The 22190-nt window shown below is 47.1% G+C and overlaps 1 protein-coding gene across 2 annotated transcripts; it reads left to right on the top strand.

The window, feature by feature from the left end:
* The first annotated feature begins 225 nt into the window (after window positions 1-225).
* Window positions 226-20882, top strand: Aqp8 (aquaporin 8). Of its 2 annotated transcripts, none has more exons than XM_036175028.1 (6): window positions 226-367; window positions 15359-15606; window positions 16961-17087; window positions 18030-18244; window positions 19583-19717; window positions 20364-20882. In XM_036175028.1, the coding sequence occupies exons 1-6, from the start codon at window positions 338-340 to the stop codon at window positions 20410-20412; spliced, it is 804 nt and encodes a 267-aa protein (XP_036030921.1). In that variant the 5' UTR covers window positions 226-337; the 3' UTR covers window positions 20413-20882. The 2 variants fall into 2 exon arrangements, with proteins under 2 accessions (XP_036030921.1, XP_036030929.1); XM_036175036.1 differs by lacking the exon at window positions 226-367 and adding an exon at window positions 15236-15247 and having other exon boundaries at window positions 16961-17091; window positions 18034-18244.
* The last annotated feature ends 1308 nt before the right edge of the window (window positions 20883-22190 follow it).

Below are 22190 nucleotides of genomic sequence, written 5' to 3' on the forward strand. Positions count from 1 at the left end.
CTCCTAGAAATTCTGAAATCTGAAAGGCCAATGGTAGCTTTGGAAGAATAATGGAGGTAGCAAGTAGGGTTCTCCCCTTTTCCCCTTTCGGCAAGGGAAATCCCCAACTTGAAGTGACTTAAGGAAGGGATGTGAGCAGAACAGATGGCTAGAGCCAAGGTCCATATGGGCCACCAGTCTTACTGTACACATGGCTCTGCCTTCCTCTGAACACCTCTGTCCTTCTGCTTTTCTGTCACAGAGGTGAACGTGACTTCCAGCACCTCCTGGTTGGTACCCTCTTTCTCATCAAGCCACAGAGAAAGGACACTTTCCACGACCAGAAATCCCTGAGCCCATGAGTGTGGCCTCCAAGATGGAATGTCTGGTGAGCAAGGTCCCATGCCTCAAAGGTTGGGGAAAGCATCGTTTTGGGGAGCTGAGCATTGGTGGAAATGGGCGTCAGTGCTACCCAACTCATGTTAACTGAGATTAGAGGAAGCCTGGCTTCCTCAAGCATAGTCAGGGTGCTATTATCAAAGGAGGGAAGAGTTAAGTCTTAGCAGGTACCCATTGCAGAGATGTAACAGGAGAGAGAGTATAAGAGAAAAAGAGAGACTGCTGAGGATCACAGCCATTTATATTGGAAAAGAGACTAAGACCAGTTAAGGGAAGGCATGGTGGGGCACACCTGCAACCCTGTGGAGGCTTAGGCAGGAGATTTCCAAGACATATATGACTCAATGGACTACTATTGCTCATGAGAAGGAATGCTGAGACCTGCAGCATGGATGAGCCCTGGGGACATCTATGATTCCACTTAGACGAGGCACTTAGAGCAGTTGGGTTTGCACAAACAAAAACAACTGTGGCTTATGGGGGCTCGACAAGGGGGGATGGGGATTGTTTGATGGGTATATGAAATTCGTTGTATGAGTTTGGCTTTCACAGTATGGAATGGTTTTAGAGATGGCTAGTGGTGATGGTTGTACAACAGTAAATGTATTTAATGCCATCAAACACTGCACTTCAAGAAAATGAAAATGTCAGCTGGCTGTGGTGGCCCGTACCTGTAATCACAGCACTCGGGAGGTGAGTGCAGGGGGATCAGAAATTCAAGACTAACTTTGGATATCAAGAAAGTTCAAGTCTAGCTTGGACTACATGAGGCCTCATCTCAAAAAGTACATACACAAGGGCTGGCAAGATGGCTCACTGGGTTAAGGCACTTGTGCCAAGCCTGAAAACGTGTGTCCACACAGTTAAAGGAGAGAACTGAACTGACTCCTGCAGGAGGCCCTCTGACCTCCACGTGTATGCAATGGCACACTCAAGCATGTGCACACACAGTCACACCAACAAACAATTAATTATTGAGTTAGCTAATTAATTAAACACAGAGAAGAAGAAAGATTTTTCACTCCTTTCATCTCAGAAACTGAGAGGTAGAGGCAGGAGGGTCTATGAGTTCCAGGCCAGCCTGAGTTACATAGTAAGACTCTTTCACAAACAAACAAGTTAAGATGATGTATTTTATATTATACAATGATAAAACAGATAAGACATTCTAGCTAGGTCTGGGAAGAAGAGCTACTTTTGTCCTGTGCCTTTAACAATACATTGATCTCGAACTTCCTCGTGATCTACAATCAGAAGAGGTTGATGAGCACTTGATGGATGTGACAGAGGAGCTTAGGTCTCTCGGCCCCATCACATCACAGTTTCTGAGAAAACAGTGAGATCATCATCTGCAAAAGAACAGGTCACTCCCTGGCTGCTGGGATCCGTGTGGGGACACCAGCATTGCTAACAGAGGCTCAATCATTGGCCTGTGGATATCAGAAAGAGGAGCCTTCAGCAGGCAGTAAAGTGTGTGTGTGTGTGTGTGTGTGTGTGTGTGTGTGTGTGTGTGTGTGTGTGTGTGTTCTGGGAACCCAGGTTCTTTTTTATGCTAGGCAAATGCTCTACCATCAAGCTAGATCCACGTTCTTGTGTCTTCCTTCCTCTCCCGCTCCCCACCCCAGGGTTTGTCTGTATAACAGCTCTGCAGCTCTGGCTGTCCTGGAACTCACCATGTAGACCGACCAGGCTGGCCTCAAACTCACAGAGATCCACCTGCCTCTGCCTCTGCCTCTAGAGTGCTGGGATGCTGGGATTAAAGACATGTACCACCACTGCATGGCTTCTTCTTCTTCTTCTTCTTCTTCTTCTTCTTCTTCTTCTTCTTCTTCTTCTTCTTCTTCTTCTTCTCCTCCTCCTCCTCCTCCTCCTCCTCCTCCTCCTCCTCCTCCTCCTCCTCCGACATGCTTTTTTGTCCAGGCAGTGGTGGCACACACCTTTAATCTAGGCACTCAGGAGGCAGAGGCCTGCCAATCTCTGTGAGTTTGAGGCCAGACGGATCTACAGAGCTAGTTCTAGGACAGCCAGGGCTACACAAGAAACCTGGTCTTGAAAAAACAAAACAACAAAAAAGACATGCTTTTTTGTGTGTTTATTTTATTAACTTTTTTTTGAGATATGATCACATTATGTAGTGTTGGCTGTCCTGGAGTCACAATGTAGACTGAACTGGCCTTGAACTGATGGAGATCTGCCTGCCTCAGCCCCTGGAGTTCTGGGACTAAAGGTGTATGCCACCACAGCTGGCTTATCCTCATTCTTTTAAGAGACATTTTTAGCTGTCAAAACTGGGAGATGCTGCTGACATCTTGTTAAAAACACCAGAGAGATATCTAAACATCCTACCATGGACAAGCAGGTCGCCTAGAATGAAGACTTGCCCCTTCCTAAATGTGGATAATACTCACATCCACACACCCATACACACTCACGCCCTCACCTATACCCTCCTAGGTACCTTCCTGGTCTTTGTTAATTTTCAATGAATCACAAGAAGTTTATAGCATAAAGACACACTTCTAAAATTAGCCTGTTGCACAACACCCTTTAACGCTAAGAGCCAGGCAGTCTATGTGTGTGTATTTGGTTCTGGGCTGGGGTTCTTCTCAGGTCATAGGGCAGCAGAGGGAGGAGGGAGGGGCACCCGCGAACCATTTCCTCACCAATGTGCAGATGTGGCTATGACATACACAGCAGACTTTCTGGAGGTTGTAGGGAGCCTTCGGGATAAGGACTGGAAAGCATACAAGGTTAATATGATGATACAGTTTTGTGTTTAAGTAACTGAACGAATACTTGACATTTCTGTGTTTCTGGAAAAGCACCACCATTTGAGGATGCTTCAATTGGACACAGTTGATCAGAAATTGAAATTACCATTCAATCAACCAAGACTTTCTGTCAAAAAAAAAAAAATCAGAAAAATAAAAGCAGCAACAGAAAAGAGTAATTGTTTATTCTCCTCCCTGCTTCTCTCCCCCACCCCTTTGTGTGCGTGCGTGCGTGTATGTGTGTGTGTGTGTGTGTGTGTGTGTGTGTGTGTGTGTGTTTGAGATTCACAATGAGTCAATGAGTTCACAATGGAGACGTGGCTAGCTTCAGACTTCTGATCCTCCTGCATCAGTGCTGGGATGACAGGGGCTTCTCCCAGTTCAGCTCTCCCTGCTGAAGAGTTTTGCCTTAGCCAGCTTCTGTGTGGATGAGTTAAGCTTAATTAAAGTTGTATTGTGTGGGCATGTGCTCTGCATGCATGCATGCACGTAGAGGTCAGAGGATAGCTTGTGGGGATCAGTTCTGTCAATCTACCATGTGGGTCCTAGGGCCAGGCTGTTAAGCTGGTTGGCCAATGCCTTTATCCAATGAGTCCTCCCTCCAGTCCTGCTTTTGGTTTTGTGTTTATTTTCCTACCAGAGTTTTATGTACTCGGGTGAACAATGAAGATTTTATGTAACCAAGGCTGGCATTGAACTCCTAATCTTCCTGCCTCTACCTCCCAAGTGCTGGGATTGTAACTACATGCTATATAGTACATGGCTCAATTTTATTTTATTTTTATTTTTAGAGACAAACAGGGTCTCATTATGTAGTCCTAGAAGGCCTGGAAGTTTATATATATATATATATACCAGGCTAGCCTGGAACTCAAAGAGATCTACCTACCTCTGTCTCCTAAGTGCTAAGATTAAAGGCATGTGCCACCATGCCCAGTTGAATTTTATCTTTTTATTTATTTATTTTGTTGTTGAGACAGGGTCTCATGTAGCCCAGGTTAGCCTTGAACTCACTGTGTAGCTCAGAATGACTTTGAAGTTAAGTTTCTCCTGTTTCTGCCTCCCACGTGCTGGGCTTAATAGGCAGCCACCACTTCACCCAGGTTTTACACCCAACAACGATTCTTTATTTTTGAAACAGGGTTTCTCTGTGTAGCTTTGGAGCCTGTCCTGGAACTCTCTCTGTAGATCAGGTTGGCTTCGAACTCACAAAGATCTGCCTGGCTCTGCCTCCCAAGTGCTGGGATTAAAGGCAACAATTCTTAAATTCACCAAGTAGTTCAGGGAGCTTTTTCACCTTTCAGTTTTAAAACAAGTCTAAGACTGGGGCCAGGGGGAGGGAGATGGTTCTATGGGTAAAGTGCTGGCCAGAGTGCGTATCTCGGGAACCAGCACAGGAAATAAGGAAGGGTGTGGCAACCACCTGTAATCTCAGCAGTGTGGAGACAGAGGCAGGGAATCTCCTAGGCAAGCTGGATAGATAGACTAACCAACCAGCAAGTTCTGGGTTCAGTTGAGAGATCCTAGCTTAATAAATAAAGTGAAGAGCAATGTAGGAAGACAGCCAGTAAACTTGGGGCCTTCTCTCTCTCTCTCTCTCTCTCTCTCTCTCTCTCTCTCTCTCTCTCTCTCTCTCTCTCTCTCTCTCCCTCCCTCCCTCTCTCCCTCCCTCCCTTGTGTATGCACTACTTGTACATACCAGGAGAAAGAAAAAGTCCAGAAAGCTGGTCTTGTTAGCACATGCCTATAATCCCTATACTTGGAAGGTAGAGGCAGAAGGACCAGGAGTTCAAGATCATCCTCTGCTACAAAATGAGTTTGAAGCTAGCCTGACCTACACAAGACCTTATATCAGAAAACAAAACAAACTAGAGCAGCAACAGAATCTTCTACAACATTCCTAAACAGTGTATGTTCAGCCTTTTGACTTGGCGATCCTACGTTGTCATTGACAAAATCCATACTCAGAACTACACAACCAAATTACCCCCCAAAAATTGAAAACAAAACCTCGTAATGCTGTATGCCAGTTTTCAATATTTTGTTGGGCCACATTCATAGCTCCCTGGGGTGCATGTGGTCTATGGTCCACAGGGTAGATATGCCAGGAAGGTTGTCTATGCATTGTTCATGGATTTATAGACCCTGAGTCTATTATTTTTTTAAATAAAAAGCCTTACGACTTAACATTTATTTTTCTATTTGTTATCTTTTTAATCCACTAGCTCACTAGCCAACCTTTTTTTCTATTATTGGGATAAAATTTTAAACTCTGCTTTTGAAGGAAAGTGTATTTTTTTTCTCATTATGTTAGACTGTTTTCTGCAGAGCTTGGAGATTTTAGAGAAGGAAGAGAATAAAATAAATTTAGAAGCTGGCCTAGTGTTCCATTCTTGTAGTCCTAGCGCTCAAGAGACTGAGGCAGGAGGGTCTTGATTTCAAGGCCAGCTGGGGCTGCAGAGTGAGACCCTCTCTGAGTAAAACAAAGCAAGAATGTAGAGGCAGCAAAGCCGCTTGGACATGGAGACTGCATCTGATCTTCAATGAGCTGCAGTCTTTGAACCTTGGCTCCCTGTCTGCCTACTTCACAGGACAGGCCCGAGGAGTAGGTAGGTGGTGTTTGTCAACCACTCAGTGCACGGCCTGGACCAGGACTACTGATCATTAACCGGTATTGCGATGATAACAGTTTGATGACTGCAATAATAAAAGGCATACAATAATAAAAGGCATAGCAAAGGTTTCTGCTTTTCCATTCTCTTTTTGAGAGACATGGAGAGGAAGAGGGAAGGAGAAGGGGGAGAGGGAGGGAGAGAGGGAGGAAGAGAGGGAGGGAGGGGGAGAGAGAGAGAGAGAGAGAGAGAGAGAGAGAGAGAGAGAGAGAAAGGGAGAGGAAGACAATATGGCCAAAGATGAAACTTTTGGTGATTCTCCTGCATTAGCCTTCTGAATTGAAATTACAGGCATGAACCACCACACCTGGCCTAAGATTTCTGACTTTAAAAGATGTTATTTTACAGTGCATTTTTCTATATTTACAGTGATAAAATATTGCCCTCAAAGGCTTTAAGATTGAATTCTGTATTCTCTTCTTTGAGGCTGTAAGTTCACCTCTAGATTCCCTCTTTATGTCCAGAACGACATACCCCAAATAAAAACACAATATATCTAAAATCAGATTGGGTTTATTTTTAGCTGTTGACTGAAGTAGATCACACACAGAAAACCGGCCCCGGCCAGCGTTGTCCGTTATCACAGCAAGCACACCCACAGCAGCTCCCACACCATGACACAGATTGCATGTGCTCTGGCCTGGTGACCTCCCAAAGCCCAGGGCTGCCAGCTTTGCTCACTGCTCAATGCTGCAGCATGCATACGGGATGCATTCTTTTGTGTCTGCCTTCTGTTTCTTCCTTTTGAGATTCATTAACCAATCCACAGGATCCACACCTCCCCTAACGCTTCTCTCATCAAAACATTATCTTGTGTATGTGTGGTATCTCATGTCGGTCTCAACAAAGCTATTAATATTTACTAAGTCTAGTTGAGACTTGGAGAATGAACAGGTATTTGCCAGAATCAGGAAACAATGTAGGTGGAAGAAAGAGTCTGTGTAAAGACTCAAAGGGAGAGTGGAGCTCAGGGGTGTTGAGGACACGGACAGTAGTCAGGCTTTGGGAGTAGATAGCCCATGCTCTGTCTAAACGTTTTCAGAACTGTCACACCCTAGCTGTGCCCTGTATTTTTCTACGAACATAAGAATATATGAATAACATTGTCACCACTGTTCAAGTGAATATCTTCTTACATATGGGGGCTTTTATTACATGTTTAAATGTATGTGTATATATGTGTGTTTGAATGTGTGTGTGTGTGTGTGTGTGTATATACGCGCGCGCGCGCGCGCGCGCGCGCGCACGTATGTGGGGTTGGGGGAGGGCTGCAGAAAGCTGTGTTTGCATGTGGGTGCAGGCAAATGTAGAGGCCCGAGGTTGACACTGGAAGCCTTCCTTGATCACCCTCCCTCCCAAATACTCACTGAGGCAGAGCTGAATGCAGCCGTTTGGCTGGTCAGCTTATTTCAGGGATCGCCCTCTATATTCCGAGCGCTGGATTACAGGTGGACTGCATGGCTATTCAGTGTTATGAGGGTTCTGGAGATCTGAACTGTGGTCCTCACGCTTGTATGGTGAGTGCTTAGCCACTAGCCATCACCCCAGCTCATGGGAATTTTATTTCTACAGCTTTCCAGATCTGAGACTTGTTGATCCTGTACGAGCTCGCGCGTGCGCACGCGCGCGCGCACACACACACACACACACACACACACACACACACACACACACACACAGAGTTACTAAATCTTGCAAGGCTGTGTTTCAATGACTGTCTGTGCCCATTTTTCCCGTTGTATCAGCGTTGCTTGGTGATTGCTTTGAAGTCTACCAATCAAACATTAAAAATGTTATTTATATTGCTTTATTTGATTTTTTCCCATGAAAATATTGCATTTTTGTGTTTATTGACCATTTGGTTTCTCTTTTCCTTTTATTTTCTTTCTCTTCCCTTCTGTGCTGACCATTGAACTTTGCCCAAGCCTTCAACCACTGAGCTATTACCTCAAGCCCTGACCTCTCCCTTTGTATACTTTATCTAATTTGGGTAGCAGGACACAGGAAAAAGGATGAAAAAGGAGAAATGAGAACTTGTGATCACGCACATAATGGAAGAAAAGGTGATGCTTGGGTTAGGCCTTCAGCAAGCGGCTGCCATGTTCACTGCTCTACTGTTGTTGAAAAGATACTGATGATGATGGGAAGATGGTCCATTGTCACCCTGCCTTGGTGACCTGCTGTCTGTTCAGCAGCTTTCTGGCTGTAAGGAGTTCTGAAATAGTCAGCGTGTCTAGTTATCGATGGTTATTGTGACATGGGTCCTGGGGACTCCTATGAGAAAGAGAGTCACTCAGGTTAGAACACATCCTGACATTTGAGGCTGAAAACAAGATTCATTTCCTGCAGTCATGTTGCCCCAGGCTCCAAGCCACCACACTTGCTGAACAACCACAGAGCTATTTCCACAGAGATGCATCCTGGGTTTCGGAACACAGATGTTCACTCTGCGCCTAGCCTCAAGGATTACCTGTTAGCTCTATTCATTAAACAGCTGGTTCCAAAAGTCTTGGTACTTATGTTCTGAGAGCTTACTTAGTCATTGGGGAGGGGATGCATGTATATTAAAAAAACTACATATATTGAAAATTAATACATATAAATTCTACATACAGAAAACATTTCTACTCACATTTTATTTTTATTATATAACTCTGATTAAGAAATTAATTTGAGTTCTGAAATAGCATTCTTTCCAGTGTAGGTATGTGCATGTGTGCATGCACATGGAGGCCAGAGATTGATATTGTGAATCTTCCTCCACCATGCTCCATGTTGTTAAGGCATGATGACTCTCTGGCTGACCGGTGCTCACCTGTAGGACAAGTGTAGCTAGGCAGCTTGCTCAGGGAATCCCCTGTCTCTATTTTCCAAGTGTTGGGATTACAGGCAGGTCGTTGCCATGCCCACCTGGCTTTTATGTGTCCTGGGGATCCAAACTCCAAGAAATGCTTAATCCACAGAACCATCTCCACAGTCCATAACATTCATTCTTTTTTTTTTTTTTTTTGAGGTAGGGTCTCACTATGTACCCATGGCTGTCCCAGAACTCTGTATATAGACTGGGCTGTAGATCAGGCTGGCCTTAAAGTCATAGAGATCCTCCTGCCTCTGCTTCCCAAGTGCTGAGATTAAAGGTGTGTGCCCTTACCACCCAGCTAGTTTCTCAGACTTTGTAATCAGATTGGGCACTGCTATTATCATTTTTCCTTCCATGTTGCTTTTCATGGGAAATTTTTTTAAAAATAAATTTTAATTTTATTGTTTATCCAGACATCTGTATGTATCTTATGAGTGTTTTGCAATGTATATGTGGGGTTGGATGCCAGAAGAGGGCGTGAGATACCCATCCCTCCTGCTGGATTACAGGTAGAAGTGAGATGCCTGACAATGGGTGCTGGGACTCAAACCCAGGTCCTCTGGAAGAGCAACAGCTGCTCTTAACTACTGAGCCATATCTCCAGCTCCAGCCCTTTGCACTTTTATCCTGGTGACTGCTATAAAATCAACTTCTCAAAGATGAAAGATCCATTGCAATTAAAAGGCAAGGTAGGGCAGCCAAGCTGTTGAGCTGGAGTTGTCTCGAGCTGGTCTCAAAGTGGTTTCTGAGAGACACGAAGGAGCATCATTGTGTTTTCCTCTGGAAATTTAAATGTTCGCAGCCTTTCTATGAACTTGCAAGAGCTCCCAGCCATGCCCTGGCACTCAGTCTGGTGACTGCAGGGTAATTTCCTAGGTCTGGAGTAGATAGTCTGGGGTTTGATCTGGTGTCATGGTCATGATGTCATCACAGATCTGCCCACATTCTTGCATGAGCAGAACAGTTCAAATGCCAACTGCCCTTGAACTCCATCTGGACTTGGTGGGGGGCTACAGAGACATCTTAAAGTATTAGCATCCAAATAAAAATAAAACAGAGGCCTTGGTTATATCAACCAGGGGTTGGAAAGCTATGAAGTCATTAGAAAAAATTTATTACCCTAGCCAATTGGGATCTTTGCAGTTTGAGAGAGCACACGTGCATGGGGTCATCCAGACACTTGGAAGTTCTTAGGGCGAAAACATGCTGGTTAGAGACTTGCCAACTTGTTTTGGAGCTGTGGGAGCTAACTAAGCTTGCCCTGAGTGGCAGAGGGGTGTGTTTAGAGGACTAACAGCTAGCTGGCCCAGGCAGGAGTCAGGGAGGATCTAGTTTGAGGTTTGGAGAAGTTGACATGTGTCAGGAGAGTCCATGTAGAACAGCAGGGGCAGGCATGAGAGCATAGGTCTGCTCAACTGTATGGGCCCCTGCGGTGTGAGGTGAATCAGGGCATAGGACGGAAGGCCAAGGGCTGACTTTTGAATGGGAAATGCCTCCGATGCTCTTGTGTTTGAACACTTGGTGCCTGGCATGTGGAGCTGACTTGGAAGGCTGTGGAAACTTTCGAAGGTAGCATCTTGGGACTCAAGCCTCTGGCCCCACTTCCAGCCTGCTCTCTGCTTCCTGATTACAGATGCAATGTGACTTCTCCACCATGAGAGATGGTGCTCCTTCTTAACTGTAACTAAGATAGGCCCTTCTGCCCTGAGTTGCTTCCTTGTTAGAGATACTGTCATTGGACTGACCGTGCAGGGAGCAGCACGTGCTCACACAGTACCTTTCTTTGTCTTCCTGTGCCCATAGCTGGGCTATGGTTCTCAGATTCTTCTGCAGTTAGCTGAAGCCATCTAACCAAGTTCTAGCCCATCAGATATACCTGGAAGAGAGACTTATTTCCAGGCCCAGCCCATAGCAACCTCTCACAGGACATTCTCTTTCTGCTAGAGGACATCCCAGGGCTGTAACATGGAGGACTGAAGGATGGAAATATCCTGGTATCCCAGTGACCACTTAGTGGAAAACTGGGTGGACAGTTCTGTGAGCTAAGAAACCATTATTATTGTGTTAAGGAAGTGAAGTGTTGGGGGTCATGCTTGTAACGACGTTTAACATACTCTCGTAGAAGCCATAATGGCTACTATTTATTGGGGCCTATCTCCTGTGGGAGTGGGCCCCTTCCATATGCTAGAAGAGGAAACTGGAGCCATGCTGGCAGCAGGTGAAGAACAGAATAGTCTGTTCCCCAAATGCAGACTCAAGTACCAAACTGGGCTGTACTGGCTCCCAGTGGGAAAGGAATGGATGAAAACTAGGTAGGCATGGGGACCGGATGAAGAGTTAGTGCAGCACTAGTAGCTGGGAGGCTGGGAGATGGGGAAACAGGATATTGTCCCTGCTGACTGAGGGGGTGTCTGAAGGGCTCGGTGCAGACAGGTCTAATTGTAGGTGTATAGTAAATGCTGGCTCGCTCTATCTATCTATCTATCTATCTATCTATCTATCTATCTATCTATCATCTAGCTAGCTACCCATCCATCTATGTGTACGTGTGTGTGTGTGTGTGTGTGTGTGTGTGTGTGTGTGTGTGTGTGTCACAGCTTACATGTGGACAACCTTGTGTGATATTCCTCATCTTCCACTTTGCTCTTTTCAGACAGGGTTTTTGTTTATTGGATGCTGCATGCACCAGGCTAACCAGCTCACTGGTGTCCGGGAATTCTCTTGCTCTGTCTCCAGCCCTGCCTCTGCCTCTCTGTGCTGTAGGAACTCTGGAATTACAGACTTGCTGGACTACCTCAGGCTTTATGTGAGTTCTGGGGATTCAGACTCAAGTTTCCTGCTGACACGACATGGACTTTACTCACTGAGCCATCTCCACATTCCTAGTTTGAGTTTCTAAAACAAGAAGTGGTGCTGATCTGGGAAGACACAGGAGAGAGTTGTTCTGGAAGCTCCATGGGGAGGATGTGTGGTGACTATCTTATCTTGCTGCTCACAGGGACACAGAAGGAAGGCTGAAGAAGCATCTTGTGCAGTGTGATTTTGAGGTAGGAAGAGGCAGGAAACAGGCTGGAAGATAATCAGCATGAAAGCAAAGTCCAAACCTTTGGCCATGCCAAGATGCTCAGCCGAGGCCTATGTCGGGGCTCTAGCTTTCAAGGCAGTCAACACACCGCTTAGCCTTTGCCTGGGCGTATCCACATCTGTCCTGGAGTGGATACTTGTAATCTGCATCACTGTGTTCAAACTCTTTAGTTTCTTTGTGTCTCCTTTAATCATCAAAAAATAAGGACAATGAGTAACAGGACTTATCTCAGGGCTGTTGTGAAAAGATTCAGTGTGCTTGTGGGACTGGACGTGTAGTGCGCTACCAGCAAGTGGTAGAAGAGATCATTAAACTCCTTAGTCTTTAATATTAGTCTTCTACCTCTATGTGCACAGAAACGCAGATCAGAGCTCTCAGCCCAGCAGAATCTCAAAACTCAATGATTGGAATAGTGATGGACTATTCTAGTAGCTATTGAAATATTTGTGAGACATTCAAAGAAGGAAACACATTCACCTTCTTCTTCCCCTCCCTCCCTCTTCCTCTCCCTTCTTCCCTCCCTCCCTTCTTCCCTTTCTCCCTCAGTCTCTTCTGTCCTTAGTCCATCTGCCGATTTATTGTTCTTGAAAGCTGAGAGTGTATATAGCTGAGCTTATCCTTTCTTTCCAATAGTGTGTGTGACATGAAACGAACCATTCAACTATCCTAAGTGTGCAGTTTGGTGGCATTGAGTGCCCTCCACTGTTTCATCCATCTCTGCCATTCATATCTAGAATATTTTCAACCCCCCAACAAAAACCCAGGTACCATTGAACACTAACCCACTCGACTCCAGGCTCTAGAAACCACTAGCTCTTTTAAAAAACATTTATGGATTTATTTATAGATAGATAGTGTTTGTCCAGAGGTCAGAGGACAACTTACAGGAGTTGGTTCTCTCTCTACTTTGTAGGTCCTGGAGATCAAACTCAGTTATCAAGCTTGGAGAAAAACTACTTTTATTCACTAGGCCGTCATGCTGCCTGCCCCCCCCCAACTTTTTTTTTTTTTTTTTTAAAGACAAGGTCTCATATAGCCAGGGTGGCCTCAGACTTTCTCTGTGGTCAAAAGATGACCTTGCACTCTCCTGTGCCCACCTCCCACTTGCTGGGATTACAGGTGTGTATTGCCATGTCTGGTTCTGTGTGGTGCTAAGGAGAGGGTCCAGCCCAGGGTTTCATGTATGCTAAACAAGTACTCAACCAGCTGAGCCCCATCCTGGCCCATTCTTCTTCTTCTTCTTCTTCTTCTTCTTCTTCTTCTTCTTCTTCTTCTTCTTCTTCTTCTTCTTCTTCTTCTTCTCCTTCTCCTTCTCCTTCTCCTTCTCCTTCTCCTTCTCCTTCTCCTCCTCCTTCTCCTTCTCCTTCTCCTTCTCCTTCTCCTTCTCCTTCTCCTTCTCCTTCTCCTTCTCCTTCTCCTTCTCCTTCTCCTCCTCCTCCTCCTCCTCCTCCTCCTCCTCCTCCTCCTCCTCCTCCTCCTCCTCCTCCTTCTTCTTCTTCTTTTTCCGAGACAGGGTTTCTCTGTGTAGTTTTGGTTCCTGTCCTGGAGCTCTCTCTGTAGACCAGGCTGGCCTTGAATACTGAGATCCACCTGGCTCTGCCTTCCGAGTGCTGGGATTAAAGGCGTGCACCACTGCCCGGCTGGCCCATTCTTCTTTCTGAATTTATAAATTTGACTGTCTGGGTACCTTATATAAGTGGAATTACATTGTCCTTTTGTGACATCTCCCTGTTTTTATAATCATAGGCTAGGTCCTCCTGAAAACACACTTTCTCTTCTGTGGCTGTAAGATAGCACCTATGTCATGGAATATTCAGCAGGTGGATGTGTGTGAGACAGTAGATACAAGGTTGTTAACCAGTTCCTGGCACATAGGAGTATGCAGTGTAACACCCCAGCATGTGTTCTAAAGTTGATGGACGATTACGTATGCACTGTTTTATATGGTTATTGTAGGTGTTAGCGCTCTGAGGAGAAAGGCTTCCACAATGGAAGAGTTACAGTTTTGAGAGAAAAGACTTTCCCAGCGGAAGTATTACAGCTTGGGGGAGGGGGGTATGTTTCTCCAAACTAAGAGTGTGTGTGTGTGTGTGTGTGTGTGTGTGTGTGTGTGTGTGTGTGTGGTGGGGAGGACAGTTCCCCACTGCAAGTATTACAGCTCTGCTTTGGGGGAGGGGAGGAAGGTTTCCCCATTGCAAGTATTACAGCTCTGAGGGGAAAGGTATCCTGGCAGTCAGGAGCCAAGGAATATCACAGACCTCACACAAGAGACTGAGAGAATGGCTGCCTCCACTCAAGTGAGAAGCCGTAGAGACCTGAGCAGAAGACAGGCTTCTTATAGGGTTTCTTGGGGGACAGAGCTTTCCAGGGTGGAGATTTCCAGGGTGGGGATTAGGGAGATTTCAAGTCCTGAGTTTGGACTTTTTACTCTGTAGGGTGGAGCTTGTCTGCCTGTTTCTGGAGGGGCTGGGGCTGGCCATTATGGCTGGTAGAGTTTTCTGTGGATGGAGCCTGGTGGTTGGAGGTCCTCAGGGGTGGGGCTTGGCCACTTGTGCCTTGCAGGGCTTATTGGTATGTTCTGAATTAATGGACTCTGGCATTTGGTAATGTATCTGGAGCTGCCATGAGCCCTTCTCTTATATCCACTCACTGAAACCTTATAAGGATGCCGTGACATGGGTTCAGTCACTGTCCTCTGCAGATAAAACAGTGAAGGTGAAGAGAGTTCCATTGCACTCAGTTCCATGGCTAGCTCCCAGCTTGTTCCTGCTGAGCTGGGGTTCAAATGCCGGCAGTCTGAGTTGGGATGTGTGTGCATCTCATTGGTGGTGCCCTGGCTTCAAGTGTGTGAGGGTGTAGGTCTCACCCATCAGTAGGTTTCTAAAGTCCAGTAGCTTTACCATATGCAAGAGTGCCACCTTGTCTTTACTGCCTCAGGCACCCAGCAACCATCACCTACACACGCACTTGCTGGGCCGGGTTATCAGGATGGGCGTGGAAAAGGTCCTAGGTGGGAAGAAGGCCCTTGAGGCTGGTGGGCTAGTGGTAGAGGGGCTGGCTGCTACTGAGTGTGCAGTTCTTCCCTGGGGGGGGGGGGACTCCTCATGCCTGTGCACACATGCCGGCCACCTTTGGACCCTGGAGAGATGAGGCACTATGGAGGGAGGGAGCCTGGAGTATGCTCTGCACGTGATGCAAGCAGGCCACACCTTTCCTGTTGCTGGCACCGAGCCCAGCAATCATTGATCCCACGTGGCCCTTGCTCTGTTGAGATTAGAAAAAAAATGTTTACTCTTCTGGGCCACCTCCCATCCAGGCTTTATTGCTTTCTGGACACCTTTGGTGAATGTCCCCAGTCCTTTAAAAGAGCAGTCTGTAGCGGACCAGTCTCTGTCCTGGAGATAAGTGGGCACATTCCAGAGCAGCTGTTTGTAGCTCCTGGTAGCTCTTGCTTGGACCTTCTTAACTGATGTCTGGGGAGGTGAGTTTGTTGCCTGGGCAAGGGCACCAAGGATGTGTTCAAGGCTGGGGATGGGGGCTTCTGTTTGGGGGCCGCTGCCACCCGTGTTTCCTCTCTTTTTCTCTACGGCAGGCACCGATGTGTGAGGTGGACCTCGGTGGGGGCAAGGTGCAGGAGAACAGCATGGCTGGCAGATGCCGACAGTCCTGTTACGAGCGATACATACAGCCGTGCATGGTGGAACTTTTGGGCTCTGCCCTCTTCATCTTCATCGGGTGTCTATCGGTCATCGAGAATAGTCCAAACACTGGGCTCCTGCAGCCTGCCTTGGCTCATGGGCTGGCCTTGGGGCTCATCATTGCCATCTTAGGAAACATCAGGTGAGACCAGCTCCCAGCATTTAGCCTAGTGCCAACGTGGGGAGCTCTTGGGCAGCCATTTGGGATCTTACAAATATGGGGGTGGGCTCATCTAGCTCTGCAGGATTCTGTGGGCAGGTCACTCTCCTAGCTTTTTAAATGGAAATAATAGTTACCATACTTTAGTTATTTTCCAAGCCAACACATATCTATTGCTAACTATGCCTCTGCGCTATACGGAGCACTCTGTTGATGTCTTTCTATTCTCATGGAAACTGGTGGAACAGGCCATGTTATTTCCCCTGGTTTCTGCCTTGTCCTCCCCAAAGAGAAAGTCCACATCACTGGTAAGAGGTATGTGCTAGAGGGGGCGGAGCCAGGAGTCAAGTTCAAGCTGTCTGACTGTACCGCCTCAGGAAAGGAGAGTGTGGGGTGCTCCGTCCTCTCTGCTCTTGCTGTTACACTTTGGAAATTGATTAGGAAAAGCAAAGCAGCACAGAGGATCTGGCTGGGGCTTTGTTTACCCGCTGTGGTGCAAGAAGGCTGCAGGGCTCCATCCCCACAAGAGGGGTTTTTGTGGGGCCAGAAAGATGACCCTTCTCTTGCTTGGCTTTTATCTGGGTATGGGCTCAGTGGGATGGCTTGGGAGGAGGTATGCCATTTCCTAGAAAAGCCTACTGTAATGGTGGATATCCTGCTTGGGGCATCTAACTGGGTGAACTGGGATAGGGCTGTTCTCTATTTAATCTCACTCAAAATCAGATCTGAGTGAGGACAATGACATGGTGTTCTCTAGAAAGCAAGAATGAGCACTTTACTATGTCTTTAAATGTCCAAGGGAGACTGTGAGTGGGATGAAAAGCACACGGTCTTCTATCTAGGTAGGCCTGGTGGCTTCCTGGCTGGGTGGCCACGGCAAGCCACTGAGCCTGTGTGCAATTGTGGGATGGAGAAGATGATAACAGCTTGGGTTCAGTGAAGCCAGATGCATGCTTAACTTGCACCAACATCTTGGTTTTGCAATCTGTTGTGTGCTGTGAAAATATGGCACCTGGCCACATTTCTGGTGGTCGGGAACAAGCTCTGAGGAGTCTGGGGGAATTTGTGGATGTTCTACCTATGAGTTTGTCCCCAAGGCCACCTAGAGCCTGCTTTCAGGGACTGTTCCACCCACCCCAAGCTCCGTCCGTGCCTCTCATCCCACCACAAGACTCTTCAGAGAAAATGAGGATTTGCTGCATTTTCTGCTTATGGCAGGGCCTGGGTTGACTCCAGCCTGCAGGCCCAGCTTGGGGGACAGGCTAGAGTACATATTCTCACCCAGTGGTGAGCTTTGGACCATGGCCTCAAGGCTTTCTTCTCTTCTTGGTTGTAGTGGGGGACACTTCAACCCCGCTGTGTCGCTGGCAGTCACACTGATCGGAGGCCTCAATGCCATGCTACTTCTTCCCTATTGGATCTCCCAGCTGGTCGGGGGACTGATTGGGGCTGCCTTAGCTAAGGTTGGTGATCCCTGCTGGGACTGGGCTTGTGGCTTGTCTGTGATGGGATTCCCTTCCCCTCCCCCCTCTCCTTCCATTTGATAATTTATACTTGAAATCTTTCTGTCAATCAAAAAAGCTAATTCTGGGGCTGAGGAGATGGCCCAACAGGTAAGAGCAATAGCTGCTCCTCCAGAGGACCTGGGTTTGATTCCCAACACCCACATGGCAACTCACAACCCTCTGTAACTCCAGTTCCAGGGATCCCACACCCTCTTCTGGCTGTTGTGGTTACTAGGCATGCATGTGGTACACAGACATACATGGACACAAAACACTTATACATGTAAAAATAAATTTTAAAAATACCTTTTAAAAAGCAAGTTCTTCTTAGCTGCAGGTTCCACATCCACCAGCACTGGTGATGGAGCATAAGGCCTTCAGCATGCCAGAGAAATGCCCTACCATAGAAGTTCATCCCCAGGCTGGGGCAAGGATTTTATAGCTCTACACATAATTCTGTGGCCTTCTCCTTTCTCTCTCCATTCTCCCTCCTCCTTTCCATTCTTCCCTTCTCTCCCTCTTCTGACACCCACCAGTGCCTGCTCCCCTAAGGCTGACTCAGTTTCAACCCCTCACTCAGCCTTCTTCAAGGCATGCAGGTCTCGCCATGTCTTGAGCTTGTGAGGCAAGCTAGCTTTGTCCTCTTTTCCTCAAAGAGGGTTAAGTAAGCAGCATAGACTCCAGGACATAACACCCGTTATGTCTCAAATTTCAGGTGAGCAAAGCAAGGTTCAGAGAGGTCTTATAGCTCCCGAAGTCACATGTAAAAGTGGGAGGAACTGGGATATGAATACAGATATGTCCAAGTGCAGATGGGATGGAGCACAGGCCTACATGGTAAGCCCCTGGGTCCGGCTCCTAGCTTCTCTCTGTCCTCGGCTGAGTGGGTTTTCTCCACAGGCAGTGAGTCCGGAGGAGAGGTTCTGGAATGCATCTGGGGCAGCCTTTGCAACAGTCCAGGAGCAGGGGCAGGTGTCGGTAGCCCTAGGGGCAGAGATCATTCTGACGATGCTGTTGGCATTGGCCGTGTGTATGGGCGCGGTCAATGAGAAGACGAAGGGTCCTCTGGCGCCATTCTCCATTGGCTTCTCTGTCGTTGTGGATATATTGGCAGGGTAAGTGTCCCTCAGTAGTGTGATGGCCATGTCCAGATGTGGGCCCACATCAGGGCTGAGGGCTGCAGCGTCAGTTGCCAACAGGGGCCTGGAAAGTGTGGCAAATGGAGATGGTGGACTGGTTTTGGGCAGGCAATGGGCAGTGATAGGTGATTTTTGGCTGTGTGAGAATGTGGTGACCCTTTTACTTCATTCAGGGCTAAGTCAGAGCTCTGGAGTTTTATAAAAACTCCTAATTTCTGTAGTTGAAATAAAACATTCCCTCAGGGTGTTGCCTCAGTCTTACAAAACTTACTTCTTTCTACTCACGGTCTCTTTTATTTTGAGCCTCTTGTTAGTTTTGGGGAAGGCATTAAGGAGACAAAGTTGGGTCAGGAATCATTTCTCCCACTGTACAGGCAGTCAAACTTAGGTTCAGAAAGGTAAGAAATGACTTAGGGTCATTGAGATATAGATAAAGTGACAGGCCTGGGACGGTCACCCACAAGCTGATGAGGTGTGTAAGAGGACACTTCCAAAAGTTCTGTTCCTTCCCTTTGGATACAGAACCAAACCTTTCTCAGGGTGCAGGTCTCTCGGCTACCTTGGGTGTGCTGGGAATGCAGCAGATTAGTAGTAGTGGTGCTTTTCTGCCCCCTAGTGGCAGTTTCTTTACTTACATGTGCGCTCCACCACTTGGCCTGGCTTCTGGGTACAGAACCCATTGAAGGCTGCAGGACTCAGCCCAAATGTATGGGGTCTACAGACAGAACCCAGAGCTGGAGGTGTGCCTTGGAAACAAGCTTGCTTGGGTGAGCCTGGGGTAATGCCCCCTTTGGTGTGCCTGGGAAACAGACCCCTCTGGAGGAGGAGGGCCCAGATTTGTGGCATGAGGATATCAATGGGCTAGCTCTACTATAGTGATCATTAAGACATGCACATTTTGTCATTTATTTCTGGATTCAGCCTATAGGTTGGGCACTTTTGTCTTGGTGGACATGCAGAGAGGTCAGACAAAGGTTTCAGAGTAGAACTGTCTGGGCTGGACTTTGAATGTAGGTCAACTGGACTCCAAAGTGGGTGACGTTCTTTGGACTTTGCTTTATAGACTTTGGAAGGGAACCTGTTCTATTTTTCCCCCCTGTCATGACTAAGCATCTCTTTTTACTGGCTACTGTGTGTGGGGAGTGGCCTAATGATAGCCATGTAGGAACCATCCTTTGTCTGCCTAGTACTAAGTTTCTTTTACAGTCTCTGAGAGGATGTCTGGGTGCAGTGGGCTGCAGGTCTGATTAAGGATGTGGATTTGAGGCAGGACCTTCCGAGATGCTGGTGAGCCATGTACCTGTGTGTCTGCAGGGGTGGGATCTCTGGAGCCTGCATGAACCCTGCTCGTGCTTTTGGACCTGCAGTGATGGCCGGCTACTGGGAATTCCACTGGATCTACTGGTTGGGCCCCCTCCTGGCTGGCCTCCTCGTAGGACTGCTCATTAGGTAGGAGGGTGCCAGAGGAGTCTACATCTCATAGATTGGCACTCACTTGGACATGGAGGAAAAGGGGAATCTTTAGAGGGAACTAAGCCAGCTCTGTCTAGGGCCATTGGCTCCAAGTGACAGAAATCCACTTTACAAGGGGGACTAACTGGCTCTTAGGATTGAGATGTTCCTGAGTGGCCCTGGCTCCAAGTAGTGCTCAAACATGTTTCTGGGGACTTGGGATATCTCCTAGACTTTCCCTTCTGATGGGTGGGCTTCACGTTTAGAGGCACTTTAAGTTTTTTTCACTAAAAGTTTTTGCACAATATATTTAGATCATATTCTTTTCCCCTCGAGGCACCAACTCCTCTCCCAGGTCCCTTCAACTGTGTCTGAGAGAGTTGGATCTTGGCTGGCTATGTAGCCTTCTTGTACCATTGCCTACTGCAGTTCAGGGGTCTCAGGCCATGCCCAGGGTATGGTATAAAACACCACTAATCACCCAGCTGCTGATTTCTGAATGGCCACCATAAAAATCCTTTTGCCTGAGGGGGCTGAGCTCAGGAAGCCACCTGTCTACAGAGTTCTGGGCCTGGAGATTCGTGATGGGAAGCTGGGTCTCTCTTCCAGGGTAATGGAACCTCACGGGACAATTTCTTTTTAGGCTCCTCATTGGAGATGAGAAAACCCGCCTAATTCTAAAGGCAAGGTGAAGAACCGCTGGTGGCGTCCCCACAGCCTGGTGGCCTCAGCTGCCTGTCTTGAGCTGAGGACAGGGCAGTTTGACCATTTCCTGCAGGGCTGAGCTCAGAAGAGCTATGTGGCAGCAGCTGACCTTGGCCTGGCTTCTCAGGCACACAGGATGCTGCTATGTCCTGAGCATGCTCCCAGAACCTGTTCACCTACTGCACCTGGGGAATGTGTGGCCAGCAATGCCTAAAGACGAGTGGAGACCACACAGAAAAAGAGCTTTTCTTGAGTGGGCAGGTCACAGGGGAGATGAACATGTGGAGAATATGGTTGCTAAAGCACATTTCTCATTTCCCCAGCTCCCTCCCTCCGTCCCTCCCTCCCTTCCTCCTTTCTTCTTTTTTTATATGTTGGGTTGGACCCCAAGGTCTCCTGCATACTAGGTGAGCACTCTGTACTGAGCCTCCTGCTCTCCCCACCCCTTTCCTCCTGATTCCGCAGTTACAGAAGGGGTTTCCAGAGCCCAGTGACCTCCTGGCTCCCCCAGCTGCCAATCTGGATCTGTAATAAATGGCTTAGTGTTTCCTTCCAGTTGTCTTGTTGATGTCTCTTTTATTTAGAACATGGACATGGATGGGGAGGAAATAAAAGTCTGCTGGAGCTTTACCTGCACAGAGTCTGGCTAAACTTAGTAGAGGCTGGTTTCCAGAGCTGATGTAGGTACTTATCAGAGCCTGCGTGCACAAGGCTCCGTGATGAAGGTGTTGAAGATGGCACCTTCAACAAACAGTAGCCAAACTGGATGGCCGCATGTAGAAGAACCCACGTCCCTCTGCACAAAACTCAACTCCAGATGGATCAGATACCTCAACATAAAACCAGATACTTCTGACAGGAGAGAGAGCAGGGGATAGGTTTGAACTCACTGGCACAGGAGAAGATTTTCTGAACAGGATACTGATAGCACAGGCATGAAGAACAACAATCAATAGATGGGACCCCATAAAACTGAAGAGCTTTTGTATGTCAAAGGACACCGAGATTTGGACAGAGTGGCAAGCTACAGAATGAGGAGCTTTGCCAATTACATATCTAACACAGGGTTAATATCTAAAGTATATAAAGAACTATAAAAATTGGACATCAAGGAAAAATAAAAATGGGGTATAGGACTAAGCTGAGAGTTCTCAAAAGATGAAACACAAATGGTTGAGAAACACTTTAAGAAATGGTCAATAAGCCAAGAGTGGTGGTGCATGCCTTTAATTTCAGCACTCAGGAGGCAGAGGCAGGTGGACCTCTGTGAGTTCAAGGCCAGCCTGGTATACCAAGTGAGTTCCAGGACAGCCAAGGTGACACAGAGAAACCCTGTCTCAAGAAGAAAGAGGGGCGTGGGGAGAGTTAATATCTTTAGTCATCAGAGAAATGCAGATCAAAACTACTTTGAGATTTCATTTTATACCAGTCAGAAAGGTCAAGATCAATGAAACAAATGATAGCTCATATGGAACAAATGGTAGCTCATGCTGGCAAGGATATGGAGCAGGGGGAATACTCATACATGTTGATGGGAGTGCTAACTCATACAGCCAGGATAGAAATCAGTGTGATGGTTCCTCAGAAAGCTGGGAGTAGATCTGTCTCAAGATTCAGTTAGACCACTCTTGGCCACATACCCAAAGAACCCTACTACATGTTCATTGCTGCTCTATTCATAATAGTCAGAGATTGGAAACAGCCTTGATGTCCATGAATGAATAATGAGAATTACATAATGGAATATTACTCAGCTGTTAAAAAT

Source organism: Onychomys torridus, chromosome 1, assembly GCF_903995425.1.
Source record: "Onychomys torridus chromosome 1, mOncTor1.1, whole genome shotgun sequence".
Taxonomy (NCBI): Eukaryota; Metazoa; Chordata; class Mammalia; order Rodentia; family Cricetidae; genus Onychomys; species Onychomys torridus.

Coding starts and splice junctions, on each gene's coding strand:
- Aqp8 (XM_036175028.1), top strand. CDS start 338: ATGAGTGTGGCCTCCAAGATGGAATGTCTG. Junction 368..15,358: donor CCTCCAAGATGGAATGTCTG/GTGAGCAAGGTC, acceptor TCTCTACGGCAG/GCACCGATGTGTGAGGTGGA. Junction 17,088..18,029: donor TTGGGGCTGCCTTAGCTAAG/GTTGGTGATCCC, acceptor TTTTCTCCACAG/GCAGTGAGTCCGGAGGAGAG.